At 41.0% G+C, this 20,509-nt stretch overlaps 3 protein-coding genes across 4 annotated transcripts; 1 reads left to right on the top strand and 2 right to left on the bottom strand.

The window, feature by feature from the left end:
- Positions 1-311: 311 nt before the first annotated feature.
- LOC119552371 (serine/threonine-protein phosphatase alpha-1 isoform) lies at positions 312-2,874 on the bottom strand. Its single transcript, XM_037862073.1, has 5 exons — positions 2,462-2,874; positions 2,001-2,349; positions 1,171-1,456; positions 963-1,110; positions 312-728 (listed from the first exon to the last, which is right to left on the bottom strand). Exons 1-5 carry the CDS (start codon positions 2,508-2,510, stop codon positions 577-579), a joined length of 984 nt encoding a protein of 327 aa, XP_037718001.1. The 5' UTR covers positions 2,511-2,874; the 3' UTR covers positions 312-576.
- Positions 2,875-3,262: 388 nt separating this feature from the next.
- Positions 3,263-5,731, bottom strand: LOC119552783 (zinc finger protein DZIP1L). Its single transcript, XM_037862607.1, has 5 exons — positions 5,638-5,731; positions 4,796-5,580; positions 3,993-4,738; positions 3,776-3,932; positions 3,263-3,712 (listed from the first exon to the last, which is right to left on the bottom strand). The coding sequence occupies exons 1-5, from the start codon at positions 5,729-5,731 to the stop codon at positions 3,263-3,265; spliced, it is 2,232 nt and encodes a 743-aa protein (XP_037718535.1).
- A 579-nt stretch (positions 5,732-6,310) lies between these two features.
- Positions 6,311-12,428, top strand: LOC119549163 (acetylcholine receptor subunit beta-like 2). Of its 2 annotated transcripts, XM_037856965.1 has the most exons (11): positions 6,311-6,486; positions 6,702-6,895; positions 6,960-7,088; positions 7,149-7,334; positions 7,387-7,519; positions 7,577-7,704; positions 9,840-10,015; positions 10,407-10,559; positions 10,661-10,740; positions 11,493-11,599; positions 12,046-12,428. In XM_037856965.1, the coding sequence occupies exons 1-11, from the start codon at positions 6,429-6,431 to the stop codon at positions 12,259-12,261; spliced, it is 1,560 nt and encodes a 519-aa protein (XP_037712893.1). In that variant the 5' UTR covers positions 6,311-6,428; the 3' UTR covers positions 12,262-12,428. The 2 variants fall into 2 exon arrangements, with proteins under 2 accessions (XP_037712893.1, XP_037712884.1); XM_037856956.1 differs by having other exon boundaries at positions 7,387-7,704.
- The last annotated feature ends 8,081 nt before the right edge of the window (positions 12,429-20,509 follow it).

Genomic DNA, 20,509 nt, shown 5'->3' with positions numbered 1-20,509 from the left:
CCTAGCTCTTATAGTTTCCAAGATCTCAGCGTTCATCCGGACGGACAGACAGACGGACAGACGGACAGACGGACAGACGGACAGACGGACAGACGGACATGGCTAGATCGACTCGGCTAGTGATCCTGATCAAGAATATATATACTTTATGGGGTCGGAAACGCTTCCTTCTGCCTGTTACATACTTTCCGACGAATCTAGTATACCCTTTTACTCTACGAGTAACGGGTATAATTAATACATTAGGAGATAAGATATTCTTGCTTATGCAGTGTCTTACACTACCATTACTTTGAACTAAAGTGTCTCGATTTGTGTTTTCTTTTTTCTTGATTCATTTCGCTTTCATTTTTTGTTTTTGTTTGGGTTTTCTCTCAAATGAAAAATAGGCTAATTTGTGTAGATTCATATACCCCTTATAACGTTGCTCACGATTCGATTACACGTATTCGATAAAAACAAACTTTCTGCGCCTTCCGTTGAATGTGGACACGGATTCTCCTTTCCATTTTCCCTATGTTTTTGTGGGTGTGTGGCCGTTTGTAGTTGCTGTGCTTTGTTCGAGGTGTGCAGCGTTTATTTTTTCTTGTTTTTATTGTTGGCGCCACGCGGCGGTGTCAAAGGACGTCCTGAGCTGCCAAAGTTGGGATAAACAAATCGTCGCTTGTCGGCGGGTTTCAATATCTGGAAGGAGCACATCAATGTGTCGTCCACGGACATCATGGCACCTGCAAAACGTAGTCGATAATGATTAATCAATTTCAGTGGGAGCGAGTGGCATTTATGGACAGTTCTATTCTCGGTATTGATTATTTTAAAATGCGCATTTCCCGAATGGAAATTAAATCTGGTTGCCGGCTTTTATTAGCCGGCAGGTTATCGGTTAAATCAATGATTACGAGGCATTCTTAAAATAAACAAGGTCTATCCCCGACTAAAGTCCGCGGACGATGATCACTCACCCGCATTGTCGAACTCCCCACAATAGTTGGGCGCCGAGAAGAGCGTGACCAGCTGACGTTTGGCGAAGAACTCATAACCGTCCTCCACCACCTGATGGGCCCGACAGATCAGGTCAAATTCGTGCTTCTGTAAAAATTTACCCACAACCTGGAAGAGGAAGGACAATAAGAATTTTCGAAGGTTAATTTGGTAACTATAAGGACCCACCTCTGCTCCAAATGTGAAGCTCACACCGCGATCGTTCTCGCCCCAGCCCATGGTGTCCTTGTCCGGATCGGACCACAGCAGATCGCACAGCAGGCCCTGATCGGGCACGTCTGTGGGGCGCATGATGCGCCGAATCTGCTCCATGGACGACAGATCTGGGCTCAGGCCGCCGTGACAGCAGAAGATCTTCTCATCCACGATGGCGGCCACCGGCAGGCAGTTGAAGCAGTCCGTGAACGTTTTCCACAGCTTGATGGTGTAGCGACGTTTGCATTCGTCATAGAACCTGGCAATTAAGTGCAATTAGTTGAGTAATGTTATGGATTATTGGCATAGAGCGTGGCATTTATTTTGATCTATAGTATGTGGGGCTCGGAATGTGAGCCAATATGTCTAGATAATTTATGAGTTGTAAAATAAAAAAATATATTTTTTTTAATTTGGAATTTTGTCAGCAAATTTTTACATTGTTGTGAATAGTGCAGTAACAATAGGTTTATTCTGGGAGCACTAGGGATGTCAGCCAATAAATAAATTTTAATGTCGAAATACGATACACTGTGTAATTCAAAGGTTTTTAAATGAATACTTAGGCTTATTCTATGGAAATTTTCAGAGCTTAAATTGCAAATGTGTTTATTTTGATCATAGTAATTTAATCTGGTTTAAAGTGTTTCTTATTGAGTTTCAATTTGTAGACAGGCAAATATCAGAAACCTATTATCTCAGAAGCCTTTTCTTAGGAAAGCTGGTATTATTTCTGTAATAGATCTGGAACTCAGTACTACCTAACTATATCCCGCTATTGGACCCCCGAAACCCATGCTCACCCGTAGATGCGGTTGATGCTGGCGCACTCGTGGTTGCCGCGCAGCAAGAAGAAGTTCTCCGAATACTTGATCTTGTAGGCCAGCAGCAGGCATATCGTCTCCAGGGACTGTTTCCCGCGGTCCACGTAGTCGCCCAGGAACAGGTAGTTCGACTCGGGCGGAAAGCCGCCGTACTCGAACAGACGCAAGAGGTCGTAGTATTGCCCGTGTATATCGCCGCAGATCTTCAGCGGTGCCTCTAGTTCCAGGAGGATGGGCTGTGACAGGAATATCTCGCGGGACTTGAGGCACAGGCTGCGGATTTCGCTCTCTGATAGCTGCACATTCTTTCCCGGTCGTGCACCGCGCACTGGAAATAAAGCAAAACAGGGAAAATCGAGGGGTGTTGATAAGAGTGGGTGGTGTGAGACAGGTGGAAAATGGGGAGGGCTAGTGAATTTAGAAGTTGGAGCACCACCTACCCTCCAGCAGACGCGAGATAATGCTGTCGATGTTCATAATATCCGACATATTGATGGCCCGGTTGCTCTGCTCCCCGAATTTCGATTATCCGCCGATTTGTGCAACTGCTATTTGCCCGTAACCCGTGTATTTTCGGTATACGTTCGTTATGTATGTTATTTCATCGATGGGCACGGGCTGCGTGCGCCTGTGTGTGTCTGCGCCGTGTCCGTGTGCGGATGGAAACTCGCTTCTACGGTTCTCGTCCCTTCGCTCCGCCGGATGCGCGGATTCACTGCCTCGGATGCTGGCCCCTCTGCGGTTGGCTGCTTTCAATCGTTCCGATCCTCGCCAGCTGGCCTTTTATTGCATTTATTGCACTTAATACTCGCGACGTACTACAAAATTTTCTCCACCGTCGAAGGGGTAAGAAGGGGGAAGCCAATGTGACCGACTCGAAGAAAAATACCAAATTTAACTTTTAAATATACCAAAAATATTCCAAACGGTCACGGTGAACAATATCGGTATTAACATGGTCAAACGATATTTAACATTATATATTAACATTAACTGAAAATACGTTATTTTTAAAGATGAAAATTAATAAATAGATGGTGGAACGCACTTTTAAATGAACAAGCATTTAGGTAGTTTACCCTTTTTCTAAGGATCGTTGTGAGGAACAGCATTTCTGTGAACACATTCAGAATTCGCACATCATCGAGGTATATTTTTCGAGTAACACAGTGTAATCTGCGATCTTTATAACCCAGTCTTAACAAAAAGTATTTTTTAGTAGTAATATTTTACAAATTAATTCATTTAAAGTTATCATCGCTGTCGTTGAAACTCTTTCCGCTGTCCATTGTGTTGAACATAACCCGCTTTCTGGGCAGCGGAACGGGCCGAGTGATCAGGGCCGACTTGGAAGCTCCTCGGACAGTGGCCGCTGGCTTGACCAGAATCTCCTCCAGCCGGGCTCTGAAATCCTTATTAAGTGGTCGCACTGGAGGACTCGGGCTTCGAGACTGTTGATCGCTGCTCTCCGATTGTTCTTCATCCTGTTCCTCGTTTTGCGAACTAGCTATATCCTCCTCCGACTTTGCAGAGCTGACTGACCTTTGCATCCCTTTCTTAGGGATCTCCATGGGCTTCAAAGGACTCCTGTGCTTGAGGAGCCCCTCAGCACGTTCTGAGAACTTGGTGGAGCACAGCTTCTCCACGAATTTGCGGATGCGATTTCGAGTGACGTAGAAGTGGGGATATAGCTAAAGGGATTTTTTTAATTATAGTTATTTTCTTGGAGAAATGAGATTGGGTAACCAACTCACCAATTTCAGTTTGTTGCGGTGTTCGGCGAGCTCTGAGTTAACTCTTTTTAAAGAGGTGTGGGAAATACCCTTGGACTTCATATCGAAACCGTGGGGCAACAACTTCCGGTTGACCATCTTACGGGCATCTTTGCGGGTAAATGGTTTTTGAGGGCTTCTAAAAATAAGGCAATATTATAATTTATAATATTAAACTGTGTAAAATCAAGGCACTCACTTGATGATCCTTGCAGGAGGCTTGATCCCTTTTGGCTTTCGATCGTTCCTGGGTGCCTCCGACTCGGAGGTGGAGACCTCAGTGCCCTCCTCCTCTGTCAGGCTCTGCTCCTCGGCATTCTCCACCTCCTCCTGGCTGAGACTCTCGCTAATGTCTGTGGTTTCCCTAGTTTCCGGTTTGCTAGATACCAGGGCTTCCCTAGGGGACTTCGTATAGGTTGGATTACTGCCAGAGCTTCCGGCACTTGGCTGTTCCTTCTCCACGACGTGAACTTGCACTTGGGTCACCTGCTGGGTAATAGGCTTTTCTGGGCTTTTCCGCGGAGCCTCCTCAATGGAATAGGTGTCATCGTCCCGTTTCTTTTTCAGGAACTCGCTCTCCACTTGCTTTCGAATGCGATCTATGTTGGTTTCCTCTTTGCGGGGTACTACTGGCTTGGGTATTTTTGACGCAGCTGGCAAGGACAGCTGGACGGGATCAGGCTGATTCTTCTGTGAACTTAACACCTTGAGTTCCCGCTCGAGGGCCTCTAGTTTCTCATTGTAGCCCATTTCAAGGTGGTACACCACCTCTTCCAGCTTGTGGGCACTCATCTTTCCAATCTCTGCTACTTTTTCGGTGAGTATTCGTTCCAGGTCCTCCAGACAGGGCGTGGCAACACGATCTTCCAGCGGGGGCGTGGTTGCCGAGGCTTGTTTGCTCTGTTCCAGGGCGCGGCTCAAGCCCTCCAACCTCTTATTGATGTCCTAGAAGGTATCACAATAAGGTAAACATATTCCACGGCAAGGATTAGCTGATTTTACCTGTATAAACTGCTCGTTACTCTGCTTGAGCTGCATTTGCCACTCCTCAAAGTTGCTGAGTCGCTCGGCCAATCCTGTGAGCTGCTCCTTTCGTTCGCTGTCCTCACTCCGCCGCGCCTGCCCGCTATCCTCGTCTTTGTCCTTGGGCTCCGCCAGATTGCTCTGAATGCCCACGGTGCGTTGCTCCTGGCGAGGACTCACCCTCTTGGATCCCGTGCTCCGATCCTTGATATTCTTCTCCGCCGCATTCAGTCGCTCCTTCAATTGCTTGATCTCCAGCTCCATTTTGATGGTATTGATCAGGTGGACATCGGTGTCCTTATCCCTATCCTTATCCTTTCCCGTGCCGGATGCCAGACTGGGGGGCGTGGCCACGCGGTGCTTTCGACCAATGTGTACATTCAAGGCCTCGTTGCTGATAAAGTTCTTGGGACACAGATGACACGGATAGACCACCTCGCGAATGGCCTCGATCTGGGTGATCTTTTTATGCAGCTGGATCACCTCGTTGTTGGATTCACTCAGGGATTTCCGGAGAGTGGCAATTTCCTCCTGCGCCGTCGAATGAGCCTCTTTCAGATCCGTGACACATTCGTCCAGGTAAGTGCGACAGCAAATCAGGTACTGAATGGCATACTGGGACATCACGAAATACTTGGCAATGCCACTGTCCAGAATGTGAGTTTCCAAAACAGTGCCCAGTGGAGCCTCCGAAAGATGGGCCAACGCCTTGTCCACCAGCTCGAAGTTTTGCTCCCTGAGAATCCTCTCCGTTTCATAAGATCCTGAACAGGAAGAACTCTTTTTATTAAGTGATAGCTATATTATTTTCTATGCCTTACCCATTAGCCTCCAGTCCAGTGGACCATCGCGATACTGCCTCAATTTGAAGCCCGTTTCTCGGACCATCTGCGGAAATTTGCCCTTGAAGCCCATTTCTCTGAATCACCCACAAAGGTACAAAAAAATCGAAAGTTTGTTTACTTCTTCTTCGCCTTCTTTGTTTTGCTTCCGTTCTTTGCCAAAGTTCAGTTTCTACTGGTTTTTACTTTGTTTTCCCTTATATTCGTTTTTTCGTTGCCAAAGTAACTAGGTTGTCAGGACGACAGGTTCAAAATTGGTAGTACGTCTGGCTCATGGTTTGGCGCATGGCTAAGTTAGGGTTGTTGTGCCTTCGAAAATTCATTTGACCATGTCAAAATCATTTCAATTCATTTACATTTGGTCAAAAACATTTGGTATCATTAGAAAATAAATAATTTCTAAAACGCTTTTTAAATCATTTTGTGAATCATTAAAACCTTTCAGACCGTTGACCTTGAGTTTGCTAAAACTTCTCTTTGATATATATAGTTTGCTAAATAATACAACTTATCATGTTTTCTATATTTTTTTGTTACCACAGAATTCAAAATATGCGCGATTAGAACGATACTTTTCTGAATCCTTTTAGATAAATCTATCGAGCATCTCCGCTGGAGCATCTGTCAAAAGGAATAACTCAGTTACGATTGAACTCTCCGACCGTGAGGTTGTACTAAAAGAAATCTCCTAGCAAAATGCTTCAAGATTAGTTAAGAAACCCAATTTATAGCAATTAAATGCAATAAAAACCCTAGAAAACTGCAACAAAATGTGGCACTGGAGTTTGTTGTGTGTTTTCCTACTGGTTCCGCTGGCAAATTCCACGGGTAAGCAAAGGAAAATTGTGTATCAGGGTAAGAAAAATCTTGTGAAAATTCCGATACCCTGATGCTGTATCCCAAGTATCTGACAGATGTCAGGAAGCTGCGCCCACAAAGAGAATAAGAGCAGCGCCTGCGCAAAAGTTTGTTTTGGGAAATTTACCATTTGTTTGGGAAATTAACTTGGCACTTTTCTCACCGATTTTCCTCCATTTCCACAGCTCCAATAAGTTTTGAGGCAAATCCGGACACCAAACGTCTCTATGATGATTTGTTGAGCAACTACAATCGATTGATAAGACCCGTTGTGAACAACACGGAGACCCTGACGGTTTGGTTAGGTCTGAAATTGTCTCAGCTGATTGAGGTCAATCTGAAGAACCAAGTGATGACCACCAATCTGTGGGTAAAGCAGGTAAATATCATAATATTATTAAAAAGTAATCTTTAAGAATACAATTTTTAATATTTTTTTGCAGCGCTGGTTCGACTACAAGTTACGCTGGGATCCGGAGGAATATGGTGGAGTTGAGCAGCTCTATGTACCATCTGAACATATTTGGGTTCCGGACATTGTGCTTTATAACAACTGGGATGGCAACTATGAAGTGCATTAGGAATTGTTTTACTTGTTCCGCAGACTTACCAAGTTTTTCAAATATTTTTAGGTAACCCTCATGACCAAAGCCACTCTTAAGTACACTGGTGAAGTCTTTTGGGAGCCACCGGCTATTTACAAGTCATCCTGTGAAATGAATGTGGAATACTTTCCTTACGACGAACAAATCTGCTTTATGAAATTTGGATCATGGACTTACAACGGTGCTCAAGTGGATCTGAAGCATTTGGATCAGGTCAGTTTGGTATATAATAATATTATAACATACTAATCAAAATATTTTTCAGGTTCCTGGCAGTAACCTTGTGCAAGTGGGCATTGACCTCACCGAATTTTATTTATCTGTGGAGTGGGACATACTTGAAGTGCCCGCTACTAAAAATGAGGAATATTACCCCGATACATTGGAACCGTTTTCAGGTAAGCTAATCTTCGGTTTTTTCAAAATAATTATTTATATATATTTTATAATTTTAGATATAACTTTCAAGTTGACTATGAGACGTAAAACTTTATTCTATACTGTCAATTTGATTGTGCCTTGTGTGGCTTTAACATTCCTCACGGTGTTGGTATTTTATTTGCCAAGCGATTCGGGCGAAAAGGTAACGAAGACTGATATCTCTGAAAATCAATGAAATTGTCAGAGCTAAAACTATTCAAGCCCTCATTTTGAGCACGTGCATGGTTTTTATTATAACATTAGTAGTTTAATTTTATGAAAAGTTGCAACCCCTTTTATATGTATACGTTTTGTAGCCCTCGATTCACTTGTTGATTTTTTCTTTGGTAATATTTTTGAAATCATTTTCAAAAAGGTTATTATTAGAGATTGAAAGATCAACGAGTTTACAAAATTTAGGCGAAACTTGTGAATAAGTTTTTGTTTTCACTAAACTACTCAACTTATAACACTGAAAAAATCAAATCCTCTACAATATATCTATACCTTAGATAAGCTGTCTTGCACCATCCTTAATCCTTTCAATTACTTTTACTATCACTACCTAATCTTTCAAGTCTGCTATCCTAAAGCTGAGCTCTTGTACTCCAATCTAAAATAGAACACATTGTAAATTGGCTCTCAACAAAATTAGAAAACGAATATTAGAGATTAAAATTCTTTCTGAGAAGAGCTCATCTTGCACTTCCCGCTCTTTCCAAACTTTAACTTTCTCTACTTTCCGATCAAATTTTTATCTTATAGATATATCATAATGATATTTAGCTTTTTCTATCTATCCATCAAAAGATCAGCTCCGCATTCGCAGCAGCGACTCTCAGAATTTTTGAAAGCAGCACACATATATTGATGTCCCATATGCCTATAAATATGTCCTTAAAACATCATTTTACGTTGAATATCATGTGTGCTGTCCTGAGTTGAGAAATCTCATAACGTAAATTTTCATCGAATGCATACAAATGCGCAATCGATATCGACATCGAACCATATTGAATCGAATCCAAAATGTCTTGTAATTGAGCAGCGCACTCACACACTCACTGATACACTTACACACATAGGACACCTGCATTTAGCACAGGCACACCTACACCCACACCATCACAAATTCACACACACACGTACTGGACTCGTGCAGTTTGTTGTTATATTCCTTTTGTCGTTGCCTTAGTGTTTGTTCGTTCATTCGTATCGCTCGTTTGCTCAAGTAAAGGTAAATGCTTCGCCACGGATATTGATATATATATCCGATATCAACTCCATATTACCAAAATATAAGTTGGCATTTAATATAGCATGTATGCTGAGGTAAAAGTATTGTATTGAGATCCTTCAGGTTTTAATATCATGGTAATCATAATATCATATTGACATTATCGGATATAAGATTTCTAATAGTATAAAAATTTATCAGAATTATAAAAGTGGGACAAGTAAAAAAATATAAATCTTTTCAATATTTCTTGTGATTAAAGAAATACAAGTATATGTATTTTTAGGGACAAGCTTATAAAAACCTTTATTGTTATCTTTTAACAGGACTCCTAGAAATTAATATTGCCTTTATTTTAGCTTTTTTTCAAAGTAATTTATTGAACCACTTTTCATGTCAAGAACTAGGGCTTAACTACTTAAAAACTTCCCCCAGTAAAGATACATAAGTGTTACAAACTACCGAATCTTTTTATCGACACACAGCCACAACACACGTACCCAGAAAAGTTCACATGTAAACGTAGTAAAATGCGCTTTGTTGCTTTGTTTTTTTGATGTTGATTGTTTTCGAGTAAACTTCGTATGATTGATTGATGTGGGTGGGTTCAGGTTGTCCTATTGTGTCCTAGATTGTGTGTTCGGGAGTGTGTTAGATGTGGGTTCCTAGCTTGGTCGCAGTATACGCAATGCAGACCTTAAGTACGTACCAGTTTTCGTTCGTTGTTTTTAAAAATTAATTATTTTCGAATTGACAACACTTGCAAACAAGTATTTTAAGTATTTATATAATTATTTTATGGCGCCGGCAAGTAAAGAATTGTTGCAGAAATCTCCCTTGCTGCTGCCTTTAATGTACTTTATAACAAGTAATTGGCTAAATGAGTTATACAAATTATGTTATTTGTGTTTTAATTTCGTTGTTGTTATGTGTTCATTGTCGTTGTTGGTTGATTGTTGGTTTGATTGTTTGATGGCTCGTCTTTCTGTCGGATCGAGTGGCCATCAATAGCCCCGATAGGATATCGAAAGGAGGAAATTGTGTAAACATCTCGTTGACAGGTTACGTTATGTATTTCAATACTCGTGTCGTTGACCGTGTTTTTCCTGCTCTTGGCCGAAATTATCCCCCCAACCTCGTTGGCGGTGCCCCTGCTGGGCAAGTATCTGCTCTTTACCATGATACTCGTCTCGCTGTCCGTCTGGACAACGGTCTGTGTGCTGAACATCCACTTCAGGTGAGTCCCGATTCGGGGGAGAGCTCGGAAACGCATCGCCTTGAAAATAAGAAAACCGCCATAGGGATAAAATGGGGAAACGGATTAAATAAAATTAAAAATCCATAGAAATTTTCAATATTATATCAAGCATTAAGAAGATAATATATAACTTAATATTAGAAAAGGAGGGAGAATTGTTTTTATATTTAAGGTTGATGATTTAAAAGATGTCGGAGATATTTTTAAAAAAATATTTTTTTAAGCTTCTGTTGATTAAAGATAAGTATTTTTTTGAAAAATTTAGAATAAATAGCGTAAAAACCCTTTCAATTATGGCGGTTTTCTTTGCTTTTTGGGGATATGTTTTTTCCGAGTTGGGGGCTAAAACCGGTGTCCCCCCTTGGTTCAGATCCCCCTCGACGCACAACATGTCGCCGCTGGTGCGAAAGCTCTTCCTGCACTTCATGCCCAAGCTGATGATGATGCGGCGGACGCAGTACACCCTGCCCGACTACGACGACTCCACGCCGAGCAATGGGTACACCAACGAGATCGATGTGCGGTAAGTGGCATCTCGCGAAATTGAAAGTAAACACTTGACTCTGGACTTTTTCCCCGCCGAACTGCCTGTTTGTGTTGTGGCTGGCTTGGTTCTCCCTCCAGTGACAGCATCAGCGATTTTCCCAGCGAGTTTAAGGACAGTCAGGATGGCGGTTACGACAATGGCATGCAGAACTCTGTGGGTGAGTGTGCGATATCTAACCATAAAACACACAAATATTTTGCATGCCTGGCGGCCCCAAATTGAAATCAAATACAACAGATACAAAAAAATAGGGGCAAACAATGCAATAAAATGGGGAATGCTTTGACAACAAATAACGCTTACGCGGTTCAAAATCAAACATGGTCGTGGTCACGGGAAATCAGAAAAAAGGGAGCTACTGATTGATGGATCACATTGCTGAACAATCCTTTTTTTGGAGGAACTACCCCATGGTATTTTGATTTTTTTAATACGATTATAAAACAAGCAAAACGCAATGAAAAACCGCTGGTGTCAATACTATAACGTTTTAAAGCAGCTTTGATACTGTATTAAATGATTAATGTATATATATTAAATAAATTAATCTTTAAGCTGATTTCTTTGGCACATTTTGAATCGAAAAAGCCTAAGGACATTCCATAAAGTAAGATAACTTCATCTTAAAGATAAACTGCCATAAATGCGTCGGTCCATAAATTATTTTTGACGAGCATAATTCAGTTGCTTCGTTAACTTCGAGGACGATTGCCTTTAGGCGTTAATTTGCCTCCTGACAGGGACCAAAATATTTGTCCACTCATCCAAACCCATAAAAGCCTAGATGCTCACACACACATGATATACACACACATAGCCAGGGGATGGGATTTTCTTGATACTCACATTTATTTATTATTCCAATATTTTATTTCAATTTTTTGCAATTTCATGGTGGAAACTTGACAGATTCCGACAATGTGATACCGCGCAACTTAACACCCGAAGTGCTGCAGGCGTTGCGTGCGGTCAGATTTATTGCGCAGCATATCAAGGATGCCGACAAGGATAACGAGGTGGGTATACAGGCTCCTCAACTTGGCCGCTTATTTTTGTTGCCCACTTTTATTGACGCGTGTCCTCTTGAAGGATGGTATATGCCGTTCGGCGGAGTCCTTGGCGTTGTTATTGTTTACATTGCCGTATTTTCGGCGTCTGGCGGGGGTCTTTCGCCTCCGTTTTTTTATTTTTTATTATTGTTTATTGCCCTTAAGTTCGACTTGAATGCATTGAAGTCGGAGCCAAGTCCCAAGTGTGCAGCAAACAATTGTAAAATATTAAATCATAACTTTATATTTTTATTGCGATTCCAAGTTTATTGAGAGTCAGCCGCAGGGCCATATTTTATTAGGCCCCCACCACAATTCGAATAAAAATGTATAAAACCAATTTCGTTCAGCCGCAAAAACGATACAACTGGAATGATATTAAAAAATCTATTTTTATTGTTTCATCGCCGCAGATTGTGGAGGACTGGAAGTTCGTATCGATGGTGCTGGACCGCTTCTTCCTCTGGCTCTTCACGCTGTCCTGTGTGTTCGGGACCTTGGCCATAATATGTCAGTCGCCGTCGCTATATGACACCCGGGCGCCCATCGACCGCCAGCTGAGCGAGATTCCTCTGCGCAAAAACAATTTCATGCTGCCGCCGGACATTGTCCGTCAGGTCCTAACCTAATTGGGGTCCCGAGGTCTTCCCGTCTGAGTTAACAATGCTTCCGAGGCTCGCAACTGTTTTTATGGAACGCAATCAAATTGGTTGTTTTCCGGGGAAATATTGCAACGATTTATGTTTAAGTCTTTATCACCCTGCAATACTGTAAAACCAAATTAGCTATAAAAAAACAGAACGAAAACTGAATAAAAATTATGTTTTAAATGTTTTGTGGTATTGGCCTGGGGAGAGTTAATCTTGGAAACTCAATTTGAACGAGAAACCTAGCAAAGTATTTTTTTTTGTAAATTAATATAATATATAAAAGCATTTGCTATCAGACAAAACCACAATGACATCTGTTCTGTCGCTGTTAATTTTCAATTAGGCGATGACTTTTCAGGAAAGTTTTGGCTGGAAATAAAACGTTTTCTTTGGCAAGCGCCAACAATATGGCAAGAACTTGGCATTTGCTATGTCAAACAGACATTGCGCATACGCCACGTTGGCTGCCTAAATAATTTGCAGTATCATTTATTTGCCTCCGCACTCGGCGCCCCTTTGTCTTTGTCTCCATCTCCTCCTCCGTCGCTTTACTTGTCTCAGTGTCGCATTAAATTAGAAAGTTGAAATCTCTTGGCCTCGCATTCATCAACATGTGCAGGTCCTGCTGGCAGGGGCAAAGGACTTTCACTTCGGCACTGTCAACAGACATAATTTGCCGAGCACTTTGACTGGCAGGGGAGGGTTAACCTTCTATAAAGCGTGTTGATGATGAAAAGAACCAGGAAAAAATTGATGGCATTTTGGTAATGCATATGTTAATACAAAAACACTCTATAATTACTCTAAAAATGATAATTTTAATGAAAACCCATTATGATAAACGGAATCAAAGTCTTTGCAGACCTTTAAAAATATTTGTTCTTATGTTCTTATTTTTAGTAATGGCAAAGAATATTATTATTTTAATGGCTATATGAGTGATATGTATGTCCATTACATTTTATTATATAATATTTCATTTCGACTTTCCAGCTACCCATTCTTTCTTTCAGTTACTCTTTTTCATCCAAAGTGTGATCCTGATATTATTAAGATTTGCTTAAGGATTCCGTGGTGCCTCCCAACCCTCTAACTTAATGTCGTTTTTCCGAGTCTCCTTGCCGTACTTTGTTTTATTTTTGGCATTCCTTTTTTTTTGTTGGCAGTTTTAAATTAGAAAAGTTTTTGCCAGATTTTTGTTTAACATTTTTCATATTTTCTACGGGCCATGCCCCGCTGTGCATGTTTGTCGCTGTCCTTATTGTTGTTGCTGCGTCACATGCGTGGCTTGGAAAGGAGCTCCGTCCTCCTCCAACCTCCATCTCTGGCACCATCTTCAGCTCCATCTCCATCATCATCAACAGCAGCAGCACCAGCAGCGACGGCTTTCGAGGGACAGAATCCACTACCGACACCAGCTGAGCTGAGGAGCTGCGAACCGGGCAAAGTATGTCATGTTAATTTCTATTTGTTTGCCACACAGAGCGGCAAACTTGTCCCGGGTCCGGGTCCTGTTCTCCATGAAAACTCTTCTACAGTGGAGGTCAGAGGTGAATGTAAGTTGTCGTATCCAACAGAGCAGAAAAACTAATTTAATAATAAAAAATATTTTAAATGTTTAATGGGGTTCCTTCGGTACATAGACTAAAGAAAGCTTAAAAAGAATAACTAACTATTTTTTGTAGAACTTTAAAAATATTAAATGAAATTATAAAGTTGTTCTCTTAATTCTAAACTCTAAGATGAATGCTTTTAATGGCTAAATTTTAATTTAATTTTTAATAATTTAGTGAAACTTCAACGACAGCACTTCAATGAAAGTGTCCCCTATTTGTCAGTGGTCACTGTGATGGCATTTGCATAAAGCCGCAAAGTATGCAACACATTTTCGGGCACAAGCTAAAGTTCAGCAAAGCACAAAACAATATGCAAATTGCCCAACCAACCCGCACCCACGTCTCTTCGCCGGCAGAAAAATGGCATCGAGAAGACTTTCGGGTCAGGAGATCCTTTTTTCGGTTTTTGGTGCCATCCCTTCAGCTGCATGTGTTAAGCGACTGTTAAGTGACTTAAGCCCAGTTTACACGGTCAATTACACCACAAGCAGAAGAAAGCGGGAAACCGAGAGTGAAATGGTCCTGGCAGCTAATTAAGAAAAGAGTTGCGCAGCGGAAATCAAAACCATAAACTAAACTGCCGCAAAGGAAACGCAGCGCGGAATGCATCTAGCCAACAGGACAGTTTTGGCCAGGCCAAGATTGAGCTAGAAATGGCCAAAGGGGGAGAATGGCAACCGAGAGAAGCACGTGCGATGCTAAGTTTGGCCAACCAACTAACCAATACAGACTCGTGCACTTTCACGTACAGTAAAAAAAAGGCATTAACTTTCCAGATTTTTATGTGAAATCTATTTCGAATATGGGAAATCCAAAGAAATCACTTAAGTTACTTATTAAGGAGTCCAAAAGTATGCTTTGTTAAACATAGAGACGTCTTTAGAAATTAGTCGATTGGATTCCGGTCTCAAAACATTTTGTTGCATACTTTTAAACACTTTTATGAAAAAACTTCTTTACTGATTTTTAATTTAATTTATTATTTAAAATTGATTTACCCACAGTGACCACTTAAAAAATATTCCTAATAACATTTTTCGATATCATTCTGCAAAGTTCAGTGTAAATTTATTTCCTCTTACACATAAACACCCTTGAAATGCACTCGTGTGTCGCCGTGTTCGACGGCGTGACAGGAAAAAATATGTACCAAAACCAGGGAATTGCTGCATTTGACCGAAGGCACGTCAATTAGAGTTTTAAAGGGGTGCGGTCGATGTGCGAATGACTTTGATACGCCAAAGGGGTTTCGCCGCACATGAATGTATCTTCGTGGCGGCTTGGGGTGGCCAAAACCGCAGCGGGTGGCTTGTTCGCTTTCAGTTTAGATATTTATTTAATTTGAAAGCAATTCCTTGTTTGTTTTCTGGGTTTTTGTGTTTCTATTTTCGGGCTATGGCTGTCGGCGATTTGTTTGGAGGTTTTGAAAGATTGTTGGCTCGGTTTAGCTGCTCATTAACCCGTTAGTGGGTTTTGGGGCTTGTTTGGTGAATGGGCTTTTTAATTTTGTTTTATTTAAACAAATGTTAGAAATTCATACAAAAACGTGGCATTTAATAAAATTAATTTTTAAAGTGGTACTGTTATGCCCAAAACAGATGCTTACGACAACGGAATATAAACAAAAATATACTTTTTACTCTAAATACTAATACTAGCTATCTGTTCTGGCAACTTTAATAAATATTCCCTAACTTATATTGTACAATTTTAATAATAAATTTGCTGCTCCCTCAGTAAATCCCTACGACCAAGTGATTTGTGGGGGTCATTGACGGGTTTAAATAGTTAAGTCGAGTCCCTTTCGAGTCTAAAGTTCATTTGGCAGAACAAAGCGGTGGAAGCGACGAACATATGGGAGTGTATAATATTGTGCAATGATAAATTACAAAATTGCTGCCTTTGGCAAAGGGCATGTGTGCCTGTGGCAGTGTGTGAGTGACCCAGTCCCAAGATGAGGCCACAAAGGCCATTTTGTTGTTATTAAGTTTGCCTTTTGCCTGTTTTTTTTTTCAGCTGCACATGGCTTTTGTCTAAGAGGGGTTGGGGGACAGAAAAAAACTAGACGTAGCGAGAGGAGCGAGGGGAGGCTCGACAGTTGTACACTGCGTGAAATTAATGATGCGCCAAAGTTCTGCTTCTTCTGCGGCTTCATTGTTGTGCAGTCGAAATGGCAACGAAATGTCCACAAAATGTAGGTCTAAAGACGCTTTTATTAATAGTCCTGGTACGTGGTCACGATTAACTGCCATTTTACGCACTCGCACTCATCCTGCCACTCCCACTTTGCCCCACTGCCCCCATTACCCCCACCCACACTCCCACCCTTCAAATGGCCGATGGGCGGTCTTAGCCTTTTTGAAAGCTTTTTGCTGTTGCGTAAGTCAGAAAGTCTCTCATCTCTGTGGATGTGCCCGGTGGCGAGTGTGTGTGCGTGTGTAATCTGCGTGGGATTTGGACACGACTTTACTTAAGTTCATAAAAATTCTATTAAAGGCAAAAAACCTTAGCTTAGGGACACGCCCCTTTTCGTAGCCAGCAGGCCCAAGTAGTTAAGCGTTCCGCAATCCTTAATCACCAAGGCATAAGTAAGTGATTGTGCATAATTATTAAAGTTTTATTTTGTTGTCTAGAATAAATAGATTATATTTAGTTTGTATTATTAGATAACTATACCACAAATGCCTTATATCGTTAAAATAATAGTGATTTAGATTTAATTATTAACATAGTAAGTGCCACTAAAATCACTTAAATCACTTAAAAAGTGTTTTAAAGTATGGAAAAATATATTTTTAAATAGAAAGTTCAATAGTTTCCCCACAAAACAGTATTTCAAAATTCCATTGTGAGCTTAAAAATAATTTAGACCACTTCTCTTCTTTGAAATGTCGTATAATCTCAAACTAAATTGGAGAGGTTATAAAAGCGGTATCATGGTTGGAACATCCAGTTGATTGAGGACCCTCGTCTACGGCATTGTCCTGCTGCTGGAACAATCAGAGTCGACGGCTTTTAATAACATTTTTCGCTGCGCTCCTTGGCCATCTCCTCTTGCACTTTTTTCCGCCTTTGTCTTTCGGTGTTTTTTGTCGCTTAAGTGGAGGCTTTCGGATCTTTCGAGTGCCGGGTGTGCCACGCCCTCTTTCCCCACCCAGCCGCCCACCATTTTACATGACATTTTAAATTTACGATTTACATTAAATGGCGCAATGCAAGAGCAACAACAGGGCCAACTCACACAAAAAAAGGAGGAATAAGTACAACGAGTGGTTGTAAAATGAAATTGCTCAGTCGCTTCAAGAGGCTCAGTTCCATTGGCCCCAAAACCCTCCAACCCAACCCGCACCCCCACTTTTCTGGCCTTCTGCGGTTGTCTGCCCGTCCTTGGAATACAGTTAAAAACCAATTTCGTGTATGTAAAATATATCAACTATATATTTAAGTGGCTCTCGCGATGCTGATTTCGTATTTCCCCACTGTTTCGATTTTTTTTTTGGGATGTCCTTTATTTGTATTCTTTCTACTTGTCGCCTGTCGAGGATAAATGCATTAGCGGGCGTAGCAATTTACACATTAAGGCGTGACAAGGGGGCGTGGCTTTTGGGTGAAGTGGGCAAAGGTAATATACGAGTGGTGAGGGGTTGGCAATGGGGTTGCGTGAAAATACATTAGGATAGGAAATCTCTTAGCAACTGAAAATGAAATCGTGTTGAACAATCACATAAATTGGTTGAGCTAAAGCGATTGGTATGAGGAAAAACATGGGTTGGATTGGAAGAGGGTTTTTCATTTCTTGTGGGTTTAGAAAACTAAAAGATGGTGGTACAAAAAATTCTAAAATAAACCAATTAAGATAATCGTATTTCATTAAATATTACAGTTAAATAAACATTTCAATGCAATTAATTCTGCCCGGCAGGTAAATCAACCTCTCGTCTAACCTGTACATTCTAATAAATTTTCTCATATCTCAGACACTAACCGAAATAAATCTGCACCAACGACTAATTAAACTTTTGGGCCGAAAACTCAGTTTTTATGATGATTCTTGATGGGCAAAACTACCCTCTTCAACCGCAAAATGTTGGCAGTTAAATAAATAGTTGTTTCGTCTTGTTTGGTACACACAAACACGCACAGACTTGAGCCACCTGTCCACACACTTGACGTGTATTTCCGTTTCCGTTATGCGAAAACTTTTTTTCGGAGGCACCTAAGTCGCTTTCCCTTTTTCCCAGACCATTTTCGTGTCGAAGTTGTTGAGGGGCGAAAGTTTCACGCTTAACATTTGCGCCGGAGGAAAAGTTGAAAAGTTTATCCCAGCACACAGACAGCGCTAACTAACTAGCGGACACCTAGCCACCAGCACACCTTTATACACACACCTGCAGGCACACCTGTAATACACAAACATACACATACATATGCTGATTAGGGTGGGCCGTGATTAGGGCAAGGGGAAACGTGCCAAAGGATTGGGGGGCGGGGCATTCACGGGGAGGACCCCGGCGAACTGGTGCTTAATTAAATTTAACAGCTGCTTAATTGCACTCTTGCCAGGGGGCGTGGCCGCCGCCTTGCTATTAATAATTTTGACCAAAAACGCTAATGAGCCAAACTCGACTTAGTTTGAACCGAGGCACGCCTCCAACTCTAACTTGAACTCAAGTTTTTCAATTTTTAAACGAAACACACGGAGTTCTGGGGAAAAGGTATAACCGTTCTGCTAAGAAGTTTACACTTCCAGAATTAACTTTGTATTTTGTTGGAGAAGTGTTTTATTTAATATTTAAAAAAAATCTAAACTTGTAAAGTAATTTTAGAGAAAGATAATGAAAACTAATAACTAAAATATGAAAAGATATAAAAAAAACCAACAGAAATTTTCTAGACAGGTATACAATTTATGGAAAAAGATAAAGAAGTTAATAAAAAAAATGCAAAGATTTAGTCAGTTGGTTTTGATTGATTCGTAATTACAAGTGGATAGCTATATATTATATACATAAAGTTCCAACTTTATGGGAGTAAAATGTTAGTATTTATTTGTGCATTTTGTTAGAAACGCTCTTTTTTTTTGAATATACATATGTATGTATACTTAATGTTTTCCATTTTTGTTAGCCTTTGCAGTGGTTAGAGTATTTTCCTTTGAAACTCTTGGTCAAAACTTTGACGTAACCTTCGGTGCTTTCATTTATCATGCCGCGGAGGACTCCGGTGGCTGTGTGCCTCCATTTCGTCGCCTCCCCTCAATTCCGGGCAACTGGCAGAGGCTATTAATTTCGCGTCAATTAAAAATTAAGCCAATTATTTGTGCCTGCCCCGTGGCTGAACTGGCTCAACACCGGCCTCCACAGTCGTGTCCTCCGTCCTCACATCCTTCCTTCCTGCCAGCCTCCCTTCCTGCCCTTTTGCGCCCTTCTGCCCAATGCCCTTTGCTATCCTTTCCCTTGACTGCATTCGAAGTCCATTAGGGCTTCATTTGTTTTTAATGCTGTGTAACCTTTTGCCAGAAACAAAGAATAACATAAAATAAAATGAGGGAGAAAAAACTCGAAATTTCTAAGTTGGCACTTTCACGGTTTTGGCCTGGATCGTTCAGCCCAGTTCAGGTCCGTTCGGTTCGGTTCTTTTCCGTTTCACTCCATCTTGGTGTCAAGCCGCCCGCCGTTTATTGGCTAATTTAATTTGCATGTCTTGCGTTTGGGCAATTAATCAGCGGAAACAGCTGTCCGTCGCCTTAACCCATGGCCGCCCACGCTCGGCGTCGTTTTCACAATTTTTGACCGTCTTGTCTGCTCTTCTTTTCAATAGATTTTTTTCGGTGGCCACCCTTTGTTGTTGGTATACAGCGAAAAATAAAGATTTATTTCTTCTCTACTATGTAAATTAAAATATATACATAATTAACCTTGATAATTATAAAGTAAAAAATTTGTTAGCTCTTCAAACTCATTTATATTTTTTATTAAGCTTACAAAATTCTAGGCAATGCATCTATTTATGTAAAAAATACAGTATATCCTTGTATTTTTAATAAATAAGGCGACGTCTTTTAATTATAATATGTTTTGTAAACCTCTTCAATTTCCTAATTTGTTCTATTGCTCAAGTACATTTAAATATAATTGGATTACGCTCGAATCCTGTGCAAATTTATTTGATTCAAGGAACCTTCTTTGCAAGGGCCAAAATCATCTACAAGCAATTTTAATACAATGAATACTCAACGAAGCTGGTTGATTTTTTCCCCGTACATTTGCTTTTTCGGCACTTAATTTCAATCTGCTTCAAGTCGCCCGCCATGCTCTTTGTATTGTGCAATCCTGTCTTTCTGTTCCTTATTGAATTACGGATGCCTTGCTCCCCGTTCCTCCAGCAGATGTCCTGTGCCCTTCGCCTTTTAATTGCATTTTCCTCGAAGAGGAGCGACTGCAGCTCAAGTGGCTGCCTCTCACCTTTTCGCCACCCCCGTCAAGTTGAAATTAATGCAGCAATTTATAATGAGTTTGCCTCTTTGCTTTGGTGTCACTGCAGCCGGATTTATTGTTGCGCTCGGATCAAGTGAATATATCTCATTTCTTTCTGCAATCCAATTTGCCGGC

This window comes from Drosophila subpulchrella, chromosome 3R (assembly GCF_014743375.2).
Source record: "Drosophila subpulchrella strain 33 F10 #4 breed RU33 chromosome 3R, RU_Dsub_v1.1 Primary Assembly, whole genome shotgun sequence".
Classification (NCBI taxonomy): Eukaryota; Metazoa; Arthropoda; class Insecta; order Diptera; family Drosophilidae; genus Drosophila; species Drosophila subpulchrella.
The sequence above is the reverse complement of the archived record's forward strand: the minus strand, read 5'-3'. Positions and strand labels throughout refer to the sequence as shown.